The sequence below is a fragment of the Mobula hypostoma genome, chromosome 17 (assembly GCF_963921235.1).
Source record: "Mobula hypostoma chromosome 17, sMobHyp1.1, whole genome shotgun sequence".
Classification (NCBI taxonomy): domain Eukaryota; kingdom Metazoa; phylum Chordata; class Chondrichthyes; order Myliobatiformes; family Myliobatidae; genus Mobula; species Mobula hypostoma.
This window is the reverse complement of record NC_086113.1, coordinates 50,316,741-50,336,901: the sequence shown is the minus strand read 5'-3', so window position 1 is coordinate 50,336,901 and position 20,161 is coordinate 50,316,741. Positions and strand designations below refer to the sequence as shown.

General features: G+C 42.2%; 1 protein-coding gene across 2 annotated transcripts in view; it reads left to right on the top strand.

Moving 5' to 3' along the window:
* Positions 1 to 20,161, top strand: part of LOC134358020 (transcription factor E2F3-like) — a 46,196-nt gene that overhangs the window by 7,902 nt on the left and 18,133 nt on the right. For both annotated transcript variants that reach the window (XM_063069882.1, XM_063069883.1), the window contains exons 2-3: positions 11,261 to 11,372; positions 19,464 to 19,683. In XM_063069882.1, the coding sequence (XP_062925952.1) occupies positions 11,261 to 11,372; positions 19,464 to 19,683 (332 nt within the window). The remainder of the gene's footprint in view (positions 1 to 11,260; positions 11,373 to 19,463; positions 19,684 to 20,161) is intronic.

The window sequence follows — 20,161 nt, the reverse complement described above, 5'->3', positions numbered from 1 at the left end:
TCCATTGGAAAGGCTAGACAAGTAAGTTATTTTAATAAGTGCAGGAGGGTTGTAGTGTGACTGGCATTGTCAAGACTCTCTACCTCCCTGAAGACAGACAGATGAGTTTTTGATAGCAGTGAATTTGTACTGTCTGGTATGTATTGGGTATTAGGTATTACTGGATTTTAAACAAGGCTTTCACAAGATCAGCCTATTGCAACGTATGTACAGTTCAAAATAGTTAATGCCACAGTACTAGGCACAGCACATTACAGAATACTTCCAGGATGCTCCAACTGGCCTGGTACACTTCATGTTGAGGTTGTTGCCAAGTGGACTACAGTTAAGTGTAAACTTTGCTACTTTTGGGTCTGGAAATCTGAAGACTCGCCACAATGTTGTTTTGCTTTGACCCTATGAGCACCAATTTGAGCACATTCCTTGGCTGTACATTGTAATTGCCACTTGAGTTCCTTTAAAAATGAAATACTATGTTTTGGTGCCAGCTAGTTATTCTCCACGTCATATTTATAGAAGTTTGAATTGATAAAGAAAAGCCAGCATGGATTTGCTAAGGGAGTTTTGTTTGAGGAGCCTGATCTTAGTTTTTCTGTGAAGCAATTGTGAAGATTGAAGGGAATGCAATAAATGTTAATTGGGTTTTGAAGAGGCATTTAATAAGATCCTGGAAAGGTTTGATTAGTAAAATAGAATGAAAGCGTTACCAGCAGAAGTAAGGCAGAAACTAGGGTAGTGATAACAGTTTCGTCCCCAGAGTGGATTATGCCAGGTGTGGGGAGCTACAGGGGCCAGTGCAGTTTGTGTGTGTGTGTGTGTGTGTATCTATCCATGTATGTTAAGGTTTATGGACAGGCGTATGGGGAAATTGGAGGTCACGCCAAAGTCTATTCCAGTCCGCGTTCAAAGATCAGCGACACAGATGTCAGAGTGGATGAGGTCCTCCACAAGTCAGCAAGTTATTGGCGGTTTCTGGAGTTGAAGTTGTGTGCAGCCAGGAGGAATGAGTTCCGATGACCCTGTGGGTTTGTGAATCCTAGCATCGATGCTGAGAATCGCATCATAAATCCCAAAGTCGAGGCCTTTTGTCAGTCTGAGTCTCTGAATTTCTGCACGTCCACTGGGGTGGTCGCAGAGGCACTAGAGGTAAGGACAACGGAGCTGGTCACGGGAGGCAGAGCAGTGGCTATGGGATTGCATCGAGTTGGTGGTCTGGGCCATGTTCAGGATATAGAGGACCTGAATGGATATGCCACGGTTGTTATGAACTTTATAAAGACTTGTAAGCAAATGTGCCCCCACAAAATCATTCAGTGTTCTGCAACTGGAAGCCCTGGATGAACAGTGATTTGCAATGTGTTGAGGGCTAGAGCGCTGGCATTTAGGACTTCCGATCCAGGAAAGTACAAGAGGTCCAGGAATGACCACTGGAAAGCCATCTCTCATGCAAAGTGGCAACTCCAGATCAAACTGGAATCAGAAGAACGCCCGACAGCTGTGGCAGGGCTTGAATGCCATCACCTGCTACCAAGCAAAACCCAGCATTTCATTGACAACCAGGTTTCTCTCCCCGGTGAGCTTGATACCTTTTATGGTCTGGCCGACAGCGACAGACTGTGAAGGCATCTATGTGAACCCCCACAGCCCCTTAGACCTTGTGACTTCAGTCTCTGAGGGTAATGTGAAGGCATCCTTCAGGTGGGTGAAAAGCACCTGCTCCAGAAGGTGTACCTGGTCAATTACTGAAAACTTGCACTAATCAACTGGCTGGAATGTTTACTGACTACGTTAACCTCTTGCTTCAATCAAAAGGTGCCCAAGAAGAATGTGATAACCTACCTTAAAGACTATCGTCCAGTAGCACTTACATACACTGTGATGAAATACTTTGAGAGTTTGGTGATGAAACATGTTATCTCTTGCCTGAAGAGTTACTTGGATCCACTTCACTTTGCCTACTGTCACACCAGGTCAACAGCAGATGCCATTTCATTGGCTTTTCACCCAACTCTGGAACATCTGGATGATGATCAGTACATCAGGATGCTCTTCATTCACTACAGCTCAGCATTCAATACTATCATCCCCCCCCCCCCCCCAAATCTAATCAATAAACTCCTAGATCTAGGCCCTAGTATCTCCCTGATTGTGCAGCAGGACCTGTTTCCTCACTTGCAGGCAGCAGTCAGTGCGGATTGGCAATGACATCTCCCCCATAATCCGCCATCAGCGCGGGTGCACCACAAGGCTGTGTTCTTCGCCATTCTCCCCGGCTCTACTCACTTTAGACTTAGGGTTATGTGACAAAGTACAACTCCAGTGCCATATTTAAGTTTGCTGCTGACACCGTTGTTGGCAAAATCAAGGTGGTGAGGAATTGGCATATAGGAGGGAGAGGGAAAATCAGGTTGAATGGTGCCATTAAAAACCTCAAGATCACCAAGACCAAGGACTTGACTTCACGAGGAAAAAGCTGGAGGTCCACGAGCAGTAGGCTTAAGGGGATTGGAGGTGGAGAGGGTCAGTAATTATAAATTTCTGGGAGCTACTTTCTTAGAAGCTTGCCTAGATTTGGAATGTCATCTAAAACTTTGACAAGCTTCCATGATGCACAGTGGAGAGTATTCTGACTGATTGCATCATAACCTGGTATAGAAACACAAATGCCCAGGAATGGAAAAGTCAACATGTGGTGAACACAGCCCAGTCCATTGCAAGCAAAGCCCTCCCTATCATTGAACACATTTACGAGGAGTGCTGCCACAGGAAAGCAGCATTCATCATCAAGGACCCCCTTCACCCAGGCCATACGTTCTTCTCGCTACTGAAATCGGGCTGAGGGTAGATACTTGCCTCAGTGGTAGGGAAGGCATTGGGGAGGATATTTAGTGATGGGTTTTAAGCACATTTGGAAAGACATGGCTGCTTAGGAACAGTCAGTTTGTGGAGGTCAGGTCATGCCTCATAAACTTCACGTTTCTTTGAGGCTGGGTCACCATGGACTTTAAGGTATTCAATAAAACCCCTCATGGTATGGTGATTCAGAAGGTAAAGATGCACAGCATCTAGGGTCTGATCTGGAGCTGGCTTGTCGATAGAATTCAGGTTAGGCTGAAAATCTGTGACCAAAGGTGTTCGGCAAGGATCCAAGCTGGGATCTTTGATATATAAATATAGGTGGGTGTATAGTAAGTTTGTCGGTGATATTAAGACTGCTGGAGTTGTGGACAGTGTAAAAGACTATCAAAGAATACAGCAGGATATAAATCTAACATGTGGGCATAGAAGTGGCAAATGGAATTTAATTCAGGCAACTGAGTTGTACTTTTAGAGACAAATTACAATTAATGGTAGCCCTTTGGCGCATTCTTTTGAAGATTTGAGGGGAGAAGTTTAAAGGCAATATGAGAGGCAGGGTATGGTAGGCACCTAGAATGGCTTACCGGGATAGTAGTGGAATCGAGCGGTTTGGTGGAGGTTGAGGTTTTTACATAGACACATGAATTTCAGTTCAAGTTTAATTGTCATTGAACCATACATGAATACAGCCAAACGTTACTCTGGGGACAAGGTAAAAAACACAGTACTTTTAACAGTCACATACAGCACAAGGCACACATAGTACATACAAGATATTAGTAAAATACAGCAACATAAAATAAAAAAGTCCAGTCCCAACTTTGAATGCCACAGAAATCTGCAGTCAAGCACGATGCAGCTTGTCTTCTTCCGAATGAATACTGTGGGGGGGTGGGGGGCAGCAGCACTGGCCCCAGCCTGGGTGCTGCACCGCACCGCCCCGCCCCCAGTGAAGTGCACCTGATTTGACGCCTCTCTCCTGGTGGCTGTAAAAAGGCGACACCACGGCTTGAGGCCCAGTCCTGAACAATGAATGGTAAGGAGAGATATGGATCATACAGAGGAGGAGGACATTTGGTAGGAGTTGGCATCCGTGTCAGCACAGCATTGTGGGCTGAACGGCTTGTCTAGTGCTTTACGGTTGAGAATATGTGGGGCAAGATTTTCCCCATGCAGGATGGCGGGTATATAGAACAAGCTGCAAGACGAGGTAAAGGCACATACAGTCACGACGTGGATGGACATATTGGCGTGAACAAATTTAGCTGAAGGTTGTGTTTCTTTGCTGAATGACTGTGACACCAATATCATCCATATTCAGGAATGCATAAATGGAAACTTGCATTCGCCCCTTTATCTTTCTGATCAGTTTTATTCATCTTTTTTCAAAGCCCTCATTGTGTTTGATCTTAGTGGTTGCAAGGTTTCAGTTCTGGTCATATCCATGTAAATATTTTATCCATTGCTTTATTATCCCTTCCTTAGGTAAATAGAACTGCCCACAGTACACTCAACCAATCCTCTATATAGATTGAGTATTGCTCTCTGGTTTTGGTTTTTGTCCTAGCAAAGTTCACTTTGAGCGGTCTCTCTGGATTAAAGATGATTGACTCCCAGTCTAGTCTGTAGGTTTAATGATGTGTAATCCGCAGCCTCACCTAGAGATGTGACAGGAGGTGGGTATGCTGTGGGTTGAGAGGGTATAATCTTTTCATTGCATTTGCCAGTCAAATTTGTGCTCCCAGTTTATGGACCTGAGATTCCTAATCTCCTGATTGCTCTTTCTTCACTTTGAGCAATGTTTGGGGGGAAGAACTGGAGATTGGGCAGATAGTGAGTCTGGTGTCAAGCGTATGGATTACGTGGCCTGCCCAAGGCAACTGACTGTTGATGTTGGCCTGGCAAAAGGATATTGACATTTGGGCTAAACTTAGGTGAACTTGAAGTTTCTTTTTCCATTGATGGTATTTTTTTCTAATGTGGTAGGATAGAAAAGGGCCAGGAGAACATTAATGTTTGCACACTTTATGACCATATCTTGTGTGGCTGCTTGTAGAAATTTATAAATCTGTTCATTGAATTAACTTTACCCAGCCAACTTAGATACAGCATGGAGTTGGCCCCTCTGGCCCTTCGAGCTGTGCCACCTAACAACCCTGGGTTTAACCTTGGCCTAATCACAGGACAATTCACAGGGGCCAGTTAACCCCCCCCCCCCCAACCAACTGATGCACCTTTGGACTGTGGGAGGAAATCGGAGCACCCGGAGGAAACCCACATGGTCGCAGGGAGAATGTACAAACTCCTTCCAGGCTGTGGTGGGAATTGTGGCTGCTACTGTAGTGTTGTACTCGCTACTGTGTTGGAGGGGAACTGGTTGGTTCTTTTATTGAAGAAGAAACAGAGCTTTAAAGCCTTAAGGTCCACAAACCTCACTGTTTGGGTAGGCCCATTCTCTGCATCCACTGAACATGTCTCCTTGACTCCTTTCTATCCCCCCTTGGTTCAGTCCCTTCCTACTAGATTTCTACCTATTTCTGTGACACTTACGCTCCTGATCTCCTCATAACTTTCCATTTCCTTGTTCTGTCCACCTCACTTTCACCATGGATGTTCAGTCCCTATACACTTTTATCCCTATCAAGAAGGCCTTAAAGCTCTCTGCTACATTCTCAAAAGTACCAACCAGTTTCCCTCCACCACCACCTTCATGCATCTGGCAGAGCTGATCCTGTCCCTCAACAGTTTCTCCTTCAGCTCCTCCCACTGTCTCTGGACTCTGGGTAGGATGCATGGACCCCAGCTATGCCTGCTTCTTTGTTGACTGCACAGAACAGTCCATGATCCAAGGATTCCCTGGTATGCTCTCCAGTTGTTCCCCCACTGTGTTGATGACTGCACTGGTGCTGCTTCATGCACCAGGCTTAGCTTGTCAATTTCATAAACTTTGCTTCCAATTTCCACCCTGCCCTTAAATTCACTTAGTCTATTTCCGACACCTCCCTCCCCTTTCTCGATCTGTCTCCATCTCTGGAGACGAACTGTTGATCAATAGCTTTTATAAACCTACTGATTCCCACAGTTATTTTGACTATACCTCTTCCCACCATCTCCTATAAAAATTCTATTATTCCTTTTTCTCAGTTCTTTTGTCTCTGCCTCACCTGTTCCCAGGAAGCAACTTTCCTTTTCAGAGATGTTGTTCTCCTTCAAAGCATGGTGTTTACCTTCCTCCACCTTTGCTGCCTTCTCGTGCATCTCTATTTCCCGAACATTCATGCTCACCTCATCTTTCCTCTTGTCCCTTCCAACCAGGACCTCAAACGGTCCTTTCGGGTGAAGCAACACTTCAGCTGCAAATCTGCTGGGTCGTCTATTGTCTGATGCTCCCAATGTGGCCTCTACCTTGGTGAGACTTGTCGAAAATTGGGGAAAGGGGAACAGTTTCGTGGAGCAGTCTAATTCATCCACCAAAAGCAGAGCTTCCCAATTTTAATTCAGATTTAAAAAGTTAAATACATTAAAATGCGAAGTTTGAGCCCTGTGTCCTCGGAGTTATAGCAGGCTTGGTCACTGTTGCTATAATCAGGTTTAATATCTCCAGCTGATGTCATGAAATTTGTTGATTTCGTGGCAGCAGTACAATGCAATACATAACAATAGAGGAAAAAACTGAATTACAGTAAATATGAAATGCCATTCGAAGCAAGGATTTGGTGTCCTTTAGCAATCTGATTACTACTAGCTGGGCTGATTTTTTTTGTTGTTTTGTACATCTGAAACTATATTTAAACTTGGGTGTTGAAATAACTAAGGTCGGAAAGATATTGCTGTGAATGGGATTGCTGCTGGTTTGGAGTCTTGCTGGGATTCCTCAATCACCAGGCTTCTGAACTAACTTTACTCATCTCAACTCTGAGCTGACTCCCCAGCCTGCAGACTTCTTTCAAGGACTCCACAACTCAGTGTTTAGTTTTTTATAGTTAACTTATGTTATCTTCTTGCATGTTATATGTTAATCTTTGTCATTCTGTTTATAGTTTTTCACAAATTCTGTTGTATTTTGTTATTTCCCTGTAAATGCCTGCAAGAAAGCAAATTTCAAGGTAGACGTATGGTGCTTCGACGACGTACACACACCTCGATAAATTTACTTTGGACTTTGCCTCAGTGCAGTGTGGCATTAGTCACTGTTGGAGGTGTGAACTTGCTTGCAATAGGAGATATGACAGTTTATCTTCAGCTCTCTTCCTGTTGGAGGTAGGTTTTAAATAGAATTATGGAGGTGCATATGGAGATCAAGCAACTGGGGATAAAGCTAGGTGATAGAGAAGGAATGTGCTCAGACTGATGGTTTGAGATGTCTGTTTTAATGCAAGAAGCATCATGAACAAAGCGGATGAACTTAGATCAGTAGTTGGAGCTATGATGTGGCCATTACAGAGACTCGGATGGCTCAGAGGCAGGAATGGTTACTTAGAGTGCCAGGCTTTAGATGTTTCAGAAAGGACAGGGAGGGAGGCAAAAGAGGTGGGGGCGTGGCACTGTTGATCAGAGATAGTGTCACGGCTGCAGAAAAGGAGGAAGTCATGGAGGGAATGTCTACTGAGTCTTTGTGGGTGGAAGTTAGGAACAGGAAGGGGTCACTAACACTACTGGATGTTTCTTATAGACCACCTAATAGTAACAGGGACTTCAAGGAGCAGATAGGGAGACAGGTACTGGAACGGTGCAATAATATCAGGTGGTCGTGGTGGGAGATTTTAATTTCCCCAAATTAAGGGGGAAGGGGTTTAGATGGAGTGGAGTTTGTTAGGTGTGTTCAGGAAGGTTTCCTGACACAATATATAGATAAGCTTACAAGAGGAAAGGCTGTACCTGATCTGCTATTGGGAAATGAACTTGGTCAGGTGTCTCAGTGGGAAAGCATTTTGGAGACCGTGATCACAATTCTATCTCCTTTACCATAGCATTGGAGAGAGATAGGTACAGACAAGTTAGGAAAGCGTTTAATTGGAGTAAGGGGAAATATGAAGCCATCAGGCAGGAACTTGAAAACATAAATTGGGAACAGATGTTCTCAGGGAAATGTACGGCAGAATTGTGGCAAATGTTCTGGGGATATTTGTGTGGTGTTCTGCATAGGTACGTTCCAATGAGATAGGGAAAGGGTGGTAGGGTACAGGAACCGTGGTGTACAAAGGCTGTTGAAAATCTAGTAAGAAGAAAAGAGCTTACGAAAGGTTCAAAAATCTAGGTAATGTTAGAGATCTAGAAAATTTAAGGCTAGCGGGAAGGAGTTTAAGAATGAAATTAGAGCCAAAAGGGGCCATGAGAAGGCCTTGGCGGACAGGATTAAGGAAAACCCCAAAGCATTCTGCAAGTATGTGAAGAGCAAGAGGATAAGACGTGAGAGAATAGGACCAATCAAATGTGACAGTGAAAAAGTGTGCATGGAGCCCGAGGAGATAGCAGAGGTACTTAATGAATACTTTGCTTCAGTATTCACAAGGGAAAAGGACCTTGACGATTGTAGGGATGACTTGCAGCAGACTGAAAAGCTTGAGCATATAAACATTAAGAAAGAGGATGTGCTGAAGCTTTTGGAAAGCATCAAGTTGGATAAGTCACAGTGACCTGATGAGATATACCCCAGGCTACTGTGGGAGGCGAGGGTAGAGATTGCTGAGTCCCTAGCAATGATCTTTGCATCGTCAATGAGGATGGAAGAGGTTCTGGATGTTCTTCCCTTATTCAAGAAAGGGAGTAGGGATAGCCCAGGAAATTGTAGACCAGTGAGTCTTTACTTCAGTAGTTGCTAAGTTGATGGAGAAGATCCTGGGAGGCAGGATTTATGAACATTTGGAAAGGCATAATATGATTAGGAATAGTCAGCATGGCTTTGTCAAAGGCAGGTCGTGCCTTACGAGCCTGATTGAAATTTTTGAGGATGTGACTAAACATTGATGAAGGTACAGCAGTAGATGTAGTGTATATGGATTTCAGCAGGACATTTGATCAGATACCCCATGCAAGGCTTATTGGGAGAGTAAGGAGACATGGAATCCAAGGGGGCCTTTCTTTGTGGATCCAGAATTGGCTTGCCCACAGAAGGCAAAATGTGGTTGTAGACGTGTCATATTCTGCATGGAGGTCGGTGACCAGTGGTGTGCCTCAGGGATCTGTTCTGGGACCCCTTCTCTTCATGATTTTTATAAATGACCTGGATGAGGAAGTGGAGGGATGGGTTAGTAAATTTGCTGATGACACAAAGGTTGGGGTGTTGTGGATAGTGTGGAGGGCTGTCAGAGGTTACAATGGGACATTGATAGGATGCAAAACTGGGCTGAGAAGTGGTAGATGGTGTTCAACCCAGATCAGTGTGAGGTGGTTAATTCTGGTAGGTCAAATATGATGGCAGAATATAGTATTAATGGCAAGACACTGTGGAGGATCAGAGGGATCTTGTGGTCCATGGCCGTAGGACACCCAGAGCTGCTGCGCAGGTTGGCACTGTGGTTAATAAGGCATACGATGCATTGGCCGCCTTCAACTGTGGGATTGAGTTCAAGAGGTAATCTGGTTGCCTCACTACAGGAAGGGTGTGGAAACCACGAAGAGTGCAGAGGAGATTTACAAGAATGTTGCCTGGATTGGGGAGCATGCCTTATGAGAACAGGTTGAGTGGAGTCGGCCTTTTCTCCTTGGAGTGATGGAGGATGAGAGGTGACCTGATACAGGTGTACAAGATAATGAGAGGCATTGATCGTGTGGGTAGTCGGAGGCTTTTTCCCAGGGCTGAAATGGCTAACACGAGAGGGCACAGTTTTAAGGTGCTTGGAAGTAGGTACAGGGATAAGTTTTTTTTTTAATGCAGAGTGGTGAGTGCGTGGAATGGGCTGCCGGCGTCTGATAGAGGCGGATACGATAGAGGCTCCTGGACAGGTACATGGAGCTTAGAAAAATAGAGGGCTATGGATAACCCTAGGTAATTTCTAAAGTACATGTTTGGCACAGCATTGTGGACCGAAGGGTCTGTACTATGCTGTAGGTTTTCTGTGTTTCTGTAACTGGAGTAATAAGAATGGGGAATTCCGCTTGGCTGGAATTGGAAGTATCCGGACATTGAATGTGGTATGTCTGGTGGAGGTTGTATTTCATGAACAGGGCGAAAAGGATTTTAAAACCTGAGGTGGAATGATTACAGATTGTGTTTAACATTTCTAGCTTTCCAAGTGGTTATATATATATATATGGTCCATTACGATTACTTAATATCTTGGAATAAATTCATATTACTGGGATGCAGAGGGGAAATTTTTAGCTGATTAATTCTTGTAAAGTTTCATGTGCTGTTGAAGTGTTTCAGGCCTGGAAAGTTAAGTATTTCTTTTTCACAAAAGCTGTTTGATCAATGTTTGTCTAAGATTTTGTTTGAATTGCAGTTATTCATTTGATGTTCAGAGTTGAGTTGAGATCTTGAAACCTTGCATTTCCTTGACATTAAATCTGGTTTCAGTTATGCTGGCACTTCTAGAGCAGACCTTCTTTTATGTGAAAACTTTGTTCTAATTTTTTTTCTTATTTTGCCCTGTCATTTACTTGCATGCTACTGTTTTAATTTTACTTGGCCATATTACTTGTGATTATTGTATTTCAATTCCAATGTTTTATTATTCAGAAGTTAAACTGCTTTAACATTGTCCAAAGTGATTCCAGGAGTTGATCTTATGAGTTGTTATTCTCGTTGGTTTACCTGCAGATTAAGATGTTTATAGTTTAGAGGCTTAACCCAGTTGTTACAAATCTGATCTTGTCAGTACACTCATTGCAGGTGAAGAAATGCAAAGTTGAATTGGTGGTTTAGTTAGTGTTCATTATATTAATCCAAGTTGGGCTGTGGTTGAATGTTCAGTCAATCTGCATTGGTTGCTGGTGTGCACTGGACTCTGCAGGTTAAATTCTGCCTTGGTTTGTGCTTTTTTTTTTTTGCCTTGTTTGAACTCTTTAATTTTCAAATTGTAACCCATAACCGGTGTAGGTTTCTGAGTTGGGTTGAAATTGTTTAGTTTTGACAACCTTTCATTGAGTCTGAGTTCTATCCTATGATTTGAAGACCAACCTTGTAAAGTCATAATGAGTTTCCTTTTGCTCCTGTTGATGTTATTTTGCATCCCCTGATTTGCCATCTCATATTTATTTTGTTTTGCCTAATTATTGCACAGCTGAAGTGCTAGGTAACCAGAGTCAGCCCAGCTCTGTGAACTCCACTCGTTTAACTTGTTCTCTTCATTAATACAATGCTTTTCCTGCTAATTACTGAATTATCAGATCTGTAAATCCTATGTACTAGGTTATGAATGTTATTTGGATGAATCATCATTTGCTTTTCATTGCACAGGCAAAAAGAAGACTGGCATTAGATGAAAGTGATCATCAGTACCTGGCTGCTGACATATGCACTCCAAAAGGAAAAGGCAGGGGTGCAATGAGAAGCCCCAGCAGTCCAAGAAGTAAGTGCAATCCAGTTTTACCTTGTGTATTCATGCTGGGAATAACTATTTGAAGAGTGACTTTGTCACATTGAATTTGAGGAGGATGGAGGGAATGGGGGTCAGCTTTTCTGGTTGTAAATATCCAGGGAAGAGCATAAAATGCATATTGAACTAACTGGGTAGCTCTTCAATTAGTCATAGAGTATGGCATGGATAGAGGCCCTTCAGCCAATGAGGCCACGTTGGCCACTGTGCCTTATAAGTTTGCTGTAAATGATGTCAGCTATGAGCAGGATACCAGCAGATTTCCTGTTTCACCTTTTTACTCCTAAATTTTAAACATTTTCATGTCAAACAAACTTCAGCTTTCATCTTCTGCTTGTGTTCATTTAAATATAAGATAGCAGTGAAAATTAAGCTGCAAGCGTCCCCTGCTTTTTGAACGTTCACTTTATGAAACCTCGCTGTTACGAAAGACCTACATCAGTTACCTGATTTCACTAACAGAAGGTGTTTTCACTGTTACGAAAAAGGCAGCGTGAGCCCCGAGCAGCCTAGCTCCTCCCCCGGAACTGCATTCTAGCCGGAATTGCTTAAACATGTGCCTGTGAGCAGCCATTAGCAAGATGAGTTCTAAGGTATCAGAAAAGTCTAAAAGAGCTTGTAAAGGTATTACACTTAGCATAAAACTAGACATAATTCAGCATTTCGATCGTGGTGAACGAAGTAAGGACAAAGTGAGTTTGGCTTTTGGAAGATGACGAAGATGATGTTGAAGGGGTTTTGGCATCCCATGACTAAGAACTGATAGATGAAGAGCTGATGCAATTGGAATAGGAAAGGATAACAATCAAAACCGAATACAGTAGCGAACGGACCAAAAGTGAAGTCGTCCAGGAACTGAACGTGAAGCAATTGCGTGAGACTTTCGCCGCAATTGACAATGATTGCAGAAAAGCAATTTTGAAAGGGTACGTCGGTTTAGGGCATATTTGCAAGATGGTTTGAGTACTTACAAAGAACTGTATGATAGAAAAATGCACGAGGCTAAGCAGTCAAGCATACAGTCGATTTTAAAGCCTTCCACGTCAGCCACAGCAGACGACGAACCTCGACCTTCGACATCGAGGCAGGCAGACATAGAAGAAGATGACCTGCCTGTCCTGATGGAAACAGACGACGATGAGATGTCACCCCACTGTCCCACCACCCCAACCCCTGGGCCATGGACTGATATATTGCTGCGGAGAATGCGGCGGTAGCCGGGACGCACCCAACACATCTTTAAGAAAAAAAGACAGAAATAAACAAGCTAATTAATTAGGTGCTGCCCGGCACGTAATTGTCGGCCCAGATTAGAGGCGATTGCCGATTGCGTCGCCTCTGATCTAGGCCGACATTTACGTGCTGGGTGGCACCTAATGAATTAGCTTGTTTATTTTGGCCTTTTTCTTGAAGATGTGCCGGCTACCGCTGTACCACTGCATGCTTCGTGAATCGGTATCGGTCAGTGGCATGGAGGGTGGGGACCACTGCACCACCCCAACCTCTGATGACTCAGCCTAACACACCATCATCAGTGTGCTCGGCGCTGTCTTCCCGATTCCCGTAAGCGATACTACACTGTACATACGTTATTTCTACTTTATATCGGCTGTGTATTTTTATGTGTTATTTGGTATGATTTGGCAGCTTCATAGCTTAAAGGTTACTGGAGAAAGTGTTTCTGCCGAGAGCGCTTGTGTGAGATTTTCGCTACAGTGGACAGTGCGGCAATGATTGTAGAAAAGTATTTCTACTTTATATGGGCTGTATATTTATCATATCGTTCCTGCTTTTACTATATGTTGCTGTTATTTTAGATTTTGTGTTATTTGGCATGATTTGGTCGGTGTTTTTTGGGTCTGCGAATGCTCACAAATTTTTCTCATATAAATAAATGGTAATTGATTCTTCACTTTACTACCTTCCGGCTTACGAACCGTTTCATAGGAATGCTCTACCTTAGGATGGTGGGGGAAGCCTGTACTAAAATTAGGTGATTTGACTTTCTTGTCCAGCATTTAGAAAGTTCAAACTTACTGAGATTCCTGTCATATGGTGTATTTTGAGCAGTAAAATATATTGGTTTGGCCAAGGTTCTCTGTTATGTGCTGGCATCAATAGCAGGGAATGTCACTGACTCCCGATAAATTATTTGTACATTCGAATGCAATTTTAATTTTGAAGTGATTTGTTAGTTGAAATCAGTTGTGTAATTTTTTTTATCTTGCTCATCATACACTTAAGCAGACAGGGTGAAGTACAGGTTTGAAAGTCTATCTATTCTTTAGTTATCATTTGACTTGGATCACTGTCCTTCAAATCTCTACTGGTTCATTCAACAATCCCACCAGTCTAACGTATTCACCTCTTTCCCTGTACCTATCTTCTCTCTATTCTATTAACTCCCAGTGAGATCATCTCTGATCTATCCTGCTGCGCATCGTAAGAATTTTGCATGATTGACCAAGACACATCTGCTCTGAGAGAGTAGGCTGTCTGCTCATTGGAAAGACTGGCAGGTCAGCGTATGATGTTCCAGTTTCAGTGTAATTAGTTAGAGTCATAGAGCATAGAACCAGGCTTTGCTGAACTGATATTCTGTGTAGTCCCATTGGCCTGAACCTAGACTATAACCCTCCATATTTCACCTTTCATTCTTAACCTATGTCTTCTAGTTCTAGTTCTCACCCAACATCACTGGAAAAAGCCTGCTTGCATTAACTCTTATCTATAACCTTCATAATTTTGTATAGCTCTATCAAATCTTCTTTCATTCTGCTATGTTTCAGGGAGAAAAGTCCTAATCTGTTCAAACTTTGTGTCTGTATGTAACTTGGGGGAGGAGGGGGCTTACTCTTGCACTCAAATCTTCCAACAGTAAAGCCATAAAACAGAAAATGCTGCAGGTACTCGACAGGTCAGGTAGCATCTGTGAAGGGAAAAGTTATATATTTCATATCAAAGACCTTTTGTCAAAAATAATGATGAAAGATTGATTCTTGATCTGAAGTGATTTGTTTTCCTTCCCGGAGATGATGCCTGGTTTGCTGAGAATTCCCAGCATTTCTGATATATTTCAAACAACAGGAATTCTGCAGATGCTGGAAATTCAAGCAACACACATCAAAGTTGCTGGTGAACGCAGCAGGCCAGGCAGCATCTGTAGGAAGAGGTGCAGTCGACGTTTCAGGCCGAGACCCTTCGTCAGGACCTGAAACGTCGACTGCACCTCTTCCTACAGATGCTGCCTGGCCTGCTGCGTTCACCAGCAACTTTGATGTGTGTTGCTGATATATTTCAGTCTGTTTTGAGTTTTCTGGACCAAAATGTTGTTTGCCTTCCTTATTGCTGTATCTTTTAGGTAGGTTTTGTGCAGACAAGGACATCCAAGTTCCATTCAACACCTTTAAATCTCTTGTCATTAAAACAAAATATTTTATTTATTTTATTTAAAGCAGACGATCCAGCATTTCCTCACATATTTTAACTGGCGTGTCTGCATTTTGTTCACTCAGCCTTCTAAAACAGTGTGGGCTCTTTATAACTTGCACACAGCCTTGGCCTCAGCAAATGTGGGCACTGCACTTGGCCCCCTATCTAAATTACTGTCGTGGACACCTCAATTCTGATCCCTGTGGCACTCTATTAATTGCAGAAAATTGACTTTTTCTCTTGTTCTACCTGTTAATCAATCAATATGCATGTTCCTGCATTCTTCTGAATGAGCCCTAGCCACTGTCCATCCCATCTATCCTGCTAGTTATAGCCTCACATTTCTTCACATCCATCTTGATTCTGCCTAGCTGTGTGATCACATTGATGTTGTGTGCAAAGATGTTACACTGATTACCTTTGTATGCAACTAGCTTGCTGTTGGTATGCGTGTTTAGAAGTGTTCACCACGTGTTCCAGTCATCAATCCAGTTTAAATGCTGGTAACCTAGTGTTGAAGATGATTATGTTAAGGATGAAGTTGTAAGTAGGGTGAATATCTATTGAAGCTGCCTCTGGAAGAAAGAGGTCTGGTGGGAATGGTGAGGCGTTGTACCTGTGTATTTTTAGAAGGTGGGTTTGTTTTTGGTATTGATCTAATCTCACTTCTAGGTATCTTGTTTGTCAGATACTTCCTTGAAACCTCATCCAGAATTTCATATCCACTATTGTCTTGTTAATTTATATTTCGTGTGAACAAGTGTAGAAATAGCTCTACCATCACACTTTAGATGATAAAACATGTTGAGGTTGCTGACAAGTTCCCTACATTTTGCTTTGCTTAATGCTAGTGTTTGCTAAAGCAGAGGTTAAAGTTAGTGAAGATAACTACGGCCTGATAAAGAGGCCACCTGCTCTAGTAATCAGAATATCTGTTTTAATTGAACTGAATTGTCCTATTATTAATACTATTTATAAGAATGTGCACAAATTGTGTTCCAGCCTTCATGTAAGTTGTAGCCTGGTGTGAGCTACACATTGTAGCCCCTGGGTCCTTAACAGACAGCAGCAAGAAATTCCTGTTTTTTCTAATGGTGTCAATTAGCAGCTCCTATTTGATCATTAATTTTGTTTAGGGATGCCTAAAGCATAGTCAGTCATTAACTGGTTACCAACTCAGGCTACGTCCACACTAGACAGGATAATTTTGAAAACGCCAGTTTTGAGTAAAAATGACAGGCGTCCACGCTACGTGTTTTTCTAAATATCTGTCCACACTAAAACGGATATTTGGGCGACACTCATAACATGCTGGAGGAACTCAGCAGGTCGGGCAGCATCCGTGGAAACGATCAGTCAACGTTTCAGGCCGGAACCCTCGTCAGGACTGAAGAGGGTAGGGGCAGAGACCCTATAAAGAAGGTGGGGGGAGGGTGGGAAGGAGGAGGCTGGTAGGTTCCAGGTATTTGGGCGATTCTACTCCTACTGGGCATGTGCGGTCACATCTACAGAAAACAAGCGAAGAGGAAACAGTATAATATTTACTTTTCCGCGGCGGCGTTCTGCTATTTCCATTGGTCAAAAACTAGAGTACCAACAAGAACTGCGAAAGAAAGTTTTCAACAATGTCTTCGAGGAATACAAAGAAAACTTCCGCTGGAAAAATCAGACCGCACTTCTTCGTTTAGACAGACAATGAAGTCGAGCTGTTTCTGCGAGTTACAAACGACTACAAAGTCAGCAAAGCAGTGGAGAACGTGGAGATGTTTAATTCCAAACAAACTACTAACGTAGACAATAAAGTAAACAACACACGCATGAAGCCGTCCTCTACCCAAGATCAACAAGAGATTGGAATATTCTGCCACCAGACCTGCGCAGTATTTCTGATATTAATATTTTTAAAGATAGACTTAATCAAACCAATTTAGGGGATGTAGTCAAAAAAGCTCACTTTACAATTTAATTCTCACGCCATTCATACCGACTGCGCGTTGTAACAGCCATCCGGCAGTGCTTGCAACAGTACCAAGCAGAAGTAGAAAAACCATTGTTGTAGTGTTGTCATGACAGCGTTTTCAGATATCTCCGTTTACCCCGTCCACACTGCAACGCCGAACATTCGTTTTCAAATTTACACACTCTGAAGAGTGTTTTAGAAAAGCTCCGTTTTCGGGGGATGAAAATGCGGTTTCCGTGTGGGCGGAGGGTCAAAACTAAGAGAAAAGGCTTTGTTTTCAAAATTATCCAGCGTAGTGTGGACGTAGCCTAAATGGAGTGTTCTTGATTTGAGTTTTGTACGTGCTAGTGGTTGATTGAATTATACATGTAGCATTGCAGTGAGATAGTCTATTCGACCTGAAGCTTGGATGAATAAATAACAGTACAGTCTTGCAGCACAAAGAAATCGTTTGTCTTACTGTGCTTGCCCTGATTTGGAAAGTTATCTGATTAGTAGCAATCATTATGTCTTTGCCAAATCACTGACTTTTTTCCTCTTCATTTTTATTCAATTTCCTTTTGAAAGCTACGGTCGAATCTGCTTCTACTTCTCAGCAAAGCATTTCCAGATCATCGTAACACACTGGATTGAACTATCATTCCATCATCTGTTTGCTGTTCCTCTGTGTTGAACCCTTGGTGACTGGAAGCTGTTACTTCAAGCTTCGGTCAACGATGGCTTTGGATTACTTCAGAATCTCCTTTGTCCGCTAACGACAACAATTTCAGTTAAAAGGCATTCCCATGCAATGAGAATCTAGGTGCTATTGAAATATAAATTAACAACTAGATTAGTCTGTCCTGCTAAAAATTTAACAACTATGAAACCCCTTGAGCTGTTCCTTTGCCTCTTATTGTATTTTTCTAAAGCATCACTCCTGTACATTGAATTTTCTTTGTTCTGTCCACCTGTATTACTTTCTGATGAAGTTATGTTACTTTTTTTCCCTTGCTGCTTATATATTGAGCTTTGAATCAAATCTTCACTTTATATGATCATCCCAAAGCCAGATTAGTTCATATATGCAGGAGAACAATGCTGACACCCAGGAGACACCACTGAACATTTCTCATTTTCTGATGCAGCGTTTCATTTGGAACATCAGCCCTCCCTGTGACTCCACATGAAGTTTGATATACTGAGGCCTTCCAGCAGTTTACTTTTGTATTTCGGATTTCATCATCACAGTCTCTTGGATCACTTTCATCATCCCTCCATTCAATCTCTTTGCCCGCTTTATTTTGTCCACGATGCTAATGCTTCCTTAATTTTATGATCTTCTGCTTTGCTAATGTCTGTTATTTGGTACTTCATCAAATTTCTTCTGAAAGTCCACATGCAACATAATTGCATTGTCAATGAAAGTTAAACTGCAGATACAGGAAATCTGAAGTAACATGTTAAGAAATCTGGAAAAGAAAATGGTGTTACCAATTCACATTGCAGAAAAGAAATGAAGTTCTTTTTGGGTTTAGAGAAGCTGGGGAAGGGAAGGTGGGACAAAAGGGATATATGTAGTATAAGCTGATGGAGAAAGAGAATCTGAGCCAATATTAGGAAGATGACTTGAAGCAGAAATGGTCAGCTCTTGTATAGATGGAATGAGTTAACTTGAAATTGAACAATTCAAATTGAATCAGGAAAGCCTCAAAGCAAGACAGTTGCAGATGCAGCACTTTGTATTGGGCCTCATTGTAACAGTGCATCAGACCACAGATGAAAATGGGAGCTAAAATTGCAGGCATCAGGAACTGAATGTTGCTTCAAAGATGCTGGTTCGGTTTTTCTCTCTCTGTAAGCACTACGTGTATCTTTGTGGTTATGTCAAATGCCACTGATTTGATGCACCAGTATAATCCTTGTACATACTGGGGTTGGCACCCATCAATTTTCACGTTTCATTGAGATTGGTTTAATCAGTTTATATAGCCTGATGCTGAAATCAAATAATTGCCAATTGGTATTACTCAGTTTTGAGGGTGAATAATAGCAAATAAAAATGCTGGAGTTATGTACCTTAATGTCAAGGAAAAAAAATTAGGAGCTCCAGTATCTTGTATGCTCTTGTTTGTTTGTAAGAACAGGAATGTATTCATTTTTAAATACTGACCTCTTCCATTGTATTGATTGGAAAAGGTCTGGCTCTGAAATCTTAAATGATGAAAAATGGGCAATCATGTAATTAAGGATGAGTAGTCAATTTTATGATGGATTAGATTTTTCTTGCCTGTGAGGAAATATTGCCCAGAAATATATTAATTTTCAAATCTTCAATTAAGATTTGTCCCTGGTGATAGTGGCATTCATTAGAGAGCCATAATTCACATCACCCAAATTAACCTGTTTCCTTACAGGCAACTTAAGCACTAAATAAAATCTAACAGCATTATCTCAATGACTTTCGTTTCAATAGTTTTTCTAAATCTTTGCTTATGGTCATGTGTAAAAGGATTTTGAGGCAAATTATTATCGAAGTTGTGAACTGAAGATTGTTTTGTAACAGGCATCTTCCTTATCGGAGTACGGTTGAATCGGCATTTGATTTCAAATGTTTGAGAGCAACAATTCTTAATTTTTAAATTTCACGTGATCGATCTAAATGCCAGTTTACAATTTCTTCCTCAACACAGCTCCCAGATCCCCATCAGAGAAGACTCGCTACAATACTTCTCTGGTCCCCCTCACAAAGAACGTGGTTCAGCTCTTGGGTCAATCCCCAGATGGTGTGTTGGATTTGAACAGAGCTGCAGAGGTCTTAAACGTGCCAAAACGAAGAATCTACGACATCACTAATGTGTTGGAAGGTATTCATCTCATTGAAAAGAAGTCCAAAAATAATGTTCAGTGGATGTAAGTTGTGTTTCTTTTACTGCTCAAATTTCTATGCCATGTGGATGATTACAGTTCATATTGTGACAAAGGGATGACTGAATTGATGTTCTGTCTTTATTCTTTCATGTTTCCAAACTCCTAAAATGTTAACTAATATCACTTCCGTATAGGATCTGGCTATCATTGGTATTTGTAGCCCATTCTTAATTTCTGCTGAACTGAATCAACCACAGTCCCTGGCCCTGGACTTGTAGGACACAGAGGATAAGGATGGCAGCGTTCTGGCTTGTAGGGTGATTTGGTTGGATTTGTTGTAAATTCTAGATTCATGTGGAAGGAGTGATATCTCCCTGTCCTTTGTTAGTGAGAGAGAGTTAGTGGCACGTGGAAGTGCTGGGTTATGGACTAGTTTTTTTGATGGTCTACAGACCATGGTCTTTGGGGGCTTGCTACTGTGTGGTGGGGGTGGCTGAAGCAAGTGGTTGATGCTTTGCTG